The sequence below is a fragment of the Lactuca serriola genome, chromosome 9 (assembly GCF_051521515.1).
Source record: "Lactuca serriola cultivar US96UC23 chromosome 9, Lser_US96UC23_V15, whole genome shotgun sequence".
NCBI lineage: Eukaryota > Viridiplantae > Streptophyta > Magnoliopsida > Asterales > Asteraceae > Lactuca > Lactuca serriola.
Genome location: NC_136416.1, coordinates 50,892,607 through 50,894,347, shown reverse-complemented (window position 1 = coordinate 50,894,347; position 1,741 = coordinate 50,892,607). Strand labels below are relative to the sequence as shown.

Sequence of the window (1,741 nt, the reverse complement as noted above, 5' to 3'; positions counted from 1 at the left end):
GGCATTCTCCGATATGCAAAAGTACCAAATGGACATGTAAATGTTGTCTTTTCTTGGTCCTCCGGTGCCACCGGGATTTGGTGAAAACCGGAATACCCATCGAGACAACAATAATGAGATTTCCCGACCAACCTTTCTAACATTTGGTCAATGAAAGGCAATGGGAAATGATCTTTTCTTGTGCTTGCATTGAGTTTGCGGTAGTCAATACATACTCTCCACCCGTTTTGCACACGGGTGGGGACCATCATACCTTTGTTGTTCTCGACCACCATGATTCCCATCTTCTTTGGAACGACTTGCACCGGGCTCAACCACTTGCTATCTGAGATTGGGTAGATCATCCCCGCATCTAGGAGCTTCAAAATCTCTTTCTTGACCACTTCCATCATTGGCGGATTCAACCTTGTTTGCGCATCTCTACTTGGCTTGCATTCATCCTCCATTAGGATCTTGTGCATACAAGTGGAGGGGCTCAATCCCTTGATATCTGCAATCGTCCAACCCATGGCCTATTTATGTTCCCTCAGCACCTTGAGGAGCTGTTGTTCTTCACACTTGGTTAGGTGAGTTGAAATGATAACCGGAAGGGTCTCGTTGTCTCCCAAGTACGCATACTTCAAATGTTGAGGAAGGACCTTCAATTCTAATTCTGGCGGTTGGACAAGGGAGTGTGGTAATCTCGTGTGAGTTTGAGGTAATTCAGTTTGCTTCACACTAAATTGGGTGGTCTTCTTGATCTCCATACTGTTGACTAATCTTTCAATTTTGGGGTCTAGCGAATAGAGCTTCAACTTCTTGGCTAACTTTGCACAATCAAACCCCTTGTTCAAAACCATCTCTAACATGTCATCATCACACAACTCGAACAATTCCTGAGTCAATGGTTCGACAACATCTATGAAGCACAAAGATGAAACGTCACTAGGATACCTCATAGCATCATAAATGTTAAAACTTATAGTTTCACCATCAAATTCCATGGTTAAGCTTCCCGCATACACATCAATCTTTGTTCTAGCCATCTTCAAGAATGGTCGCCCAAGTAAGATTATACCCGATTTGGAGGATACTTGTTCATCTAGGTCAATCACATAGAAATCCGCCGGGAAGATCAATTGGTTTACTTGAACTAGGACATCTTCCAAAACACCTCTAGGAAAGACACTTGATTTATCCGCAAGAGATATTATCACACCGGTTTCGCTTAAGGGTCCGACATTCAATGATTCATACACCGAGTAAGGCATGACATTGATAGAGGCACCAAGATCAAGCATATCACTACTAAATGTGACATCTCCAATCTTGCAAGGGACCGTGAACATTCCGGGATCTTTACACTTGGGTGGAAGCTTCCTTTGTAAAACCGAGGATGCATTTTCGTTCATCGAGATTTTCTCATTCCCTTTCAACTTTCTCTTGTTGGTGCAAAGCTCCTTCAAGAACTTTGCATATCTTGGAATTTTTTTGATTGCATCAAGTAAAGGGATGTTTACTTCCACCTTTCGGAAGGTGTCCAAGATCTCTTTCTCCTCCATATTCTTCTTTGAAGCTACAAGTCGGGAGGGGAACGGTGGATGAGTGGCTATTGGTGTCACTAGAGGAGTAGTCTTCTTTGGGGCTCCGGCTTGTGTGTCATTCTTGGCTATGGGATACTCAATGGGGATGATCTCTATTTCTTCCTCTTCTTCCCTTGGCTTCTTCTTTGAACTACTTTCTCCGGCTTGTTTGCCACTTC

At 43.4% G+C, this 1,741-nt stretch overlaps 1 protein-coding gene across 1 annotated transcript; it reads right to left on the bottom strand.

The window, feature by feature from the left end:
* Positions 1 to 512: 512 nt before the first annotated feature.
* Positions 513 to 1,541, bottom strand: LOC145075683 (uncharacterized). Its single transcript, XM_079021833.1, has one exon. The coding sequence runs from the start codon at positions 1,539 to 1,541 to the stop codon at positions 513 to 515; it is 1,029 nt and encodes a 342-aa protein (XP_078877959.1).
* Between the last annotated feature and the right edge of the window lie 200 nt (positions 1,542 to 1,741).

Coding starts and splice junctions, on each gene's coding strand:
- LOC145075683 (XM_079021833.1), bottom strand. CDS start 1,541: ATGGAGGAGAAAGAGATCTTGGACACCTTCCGAAAGGTGGAAGTAAAC.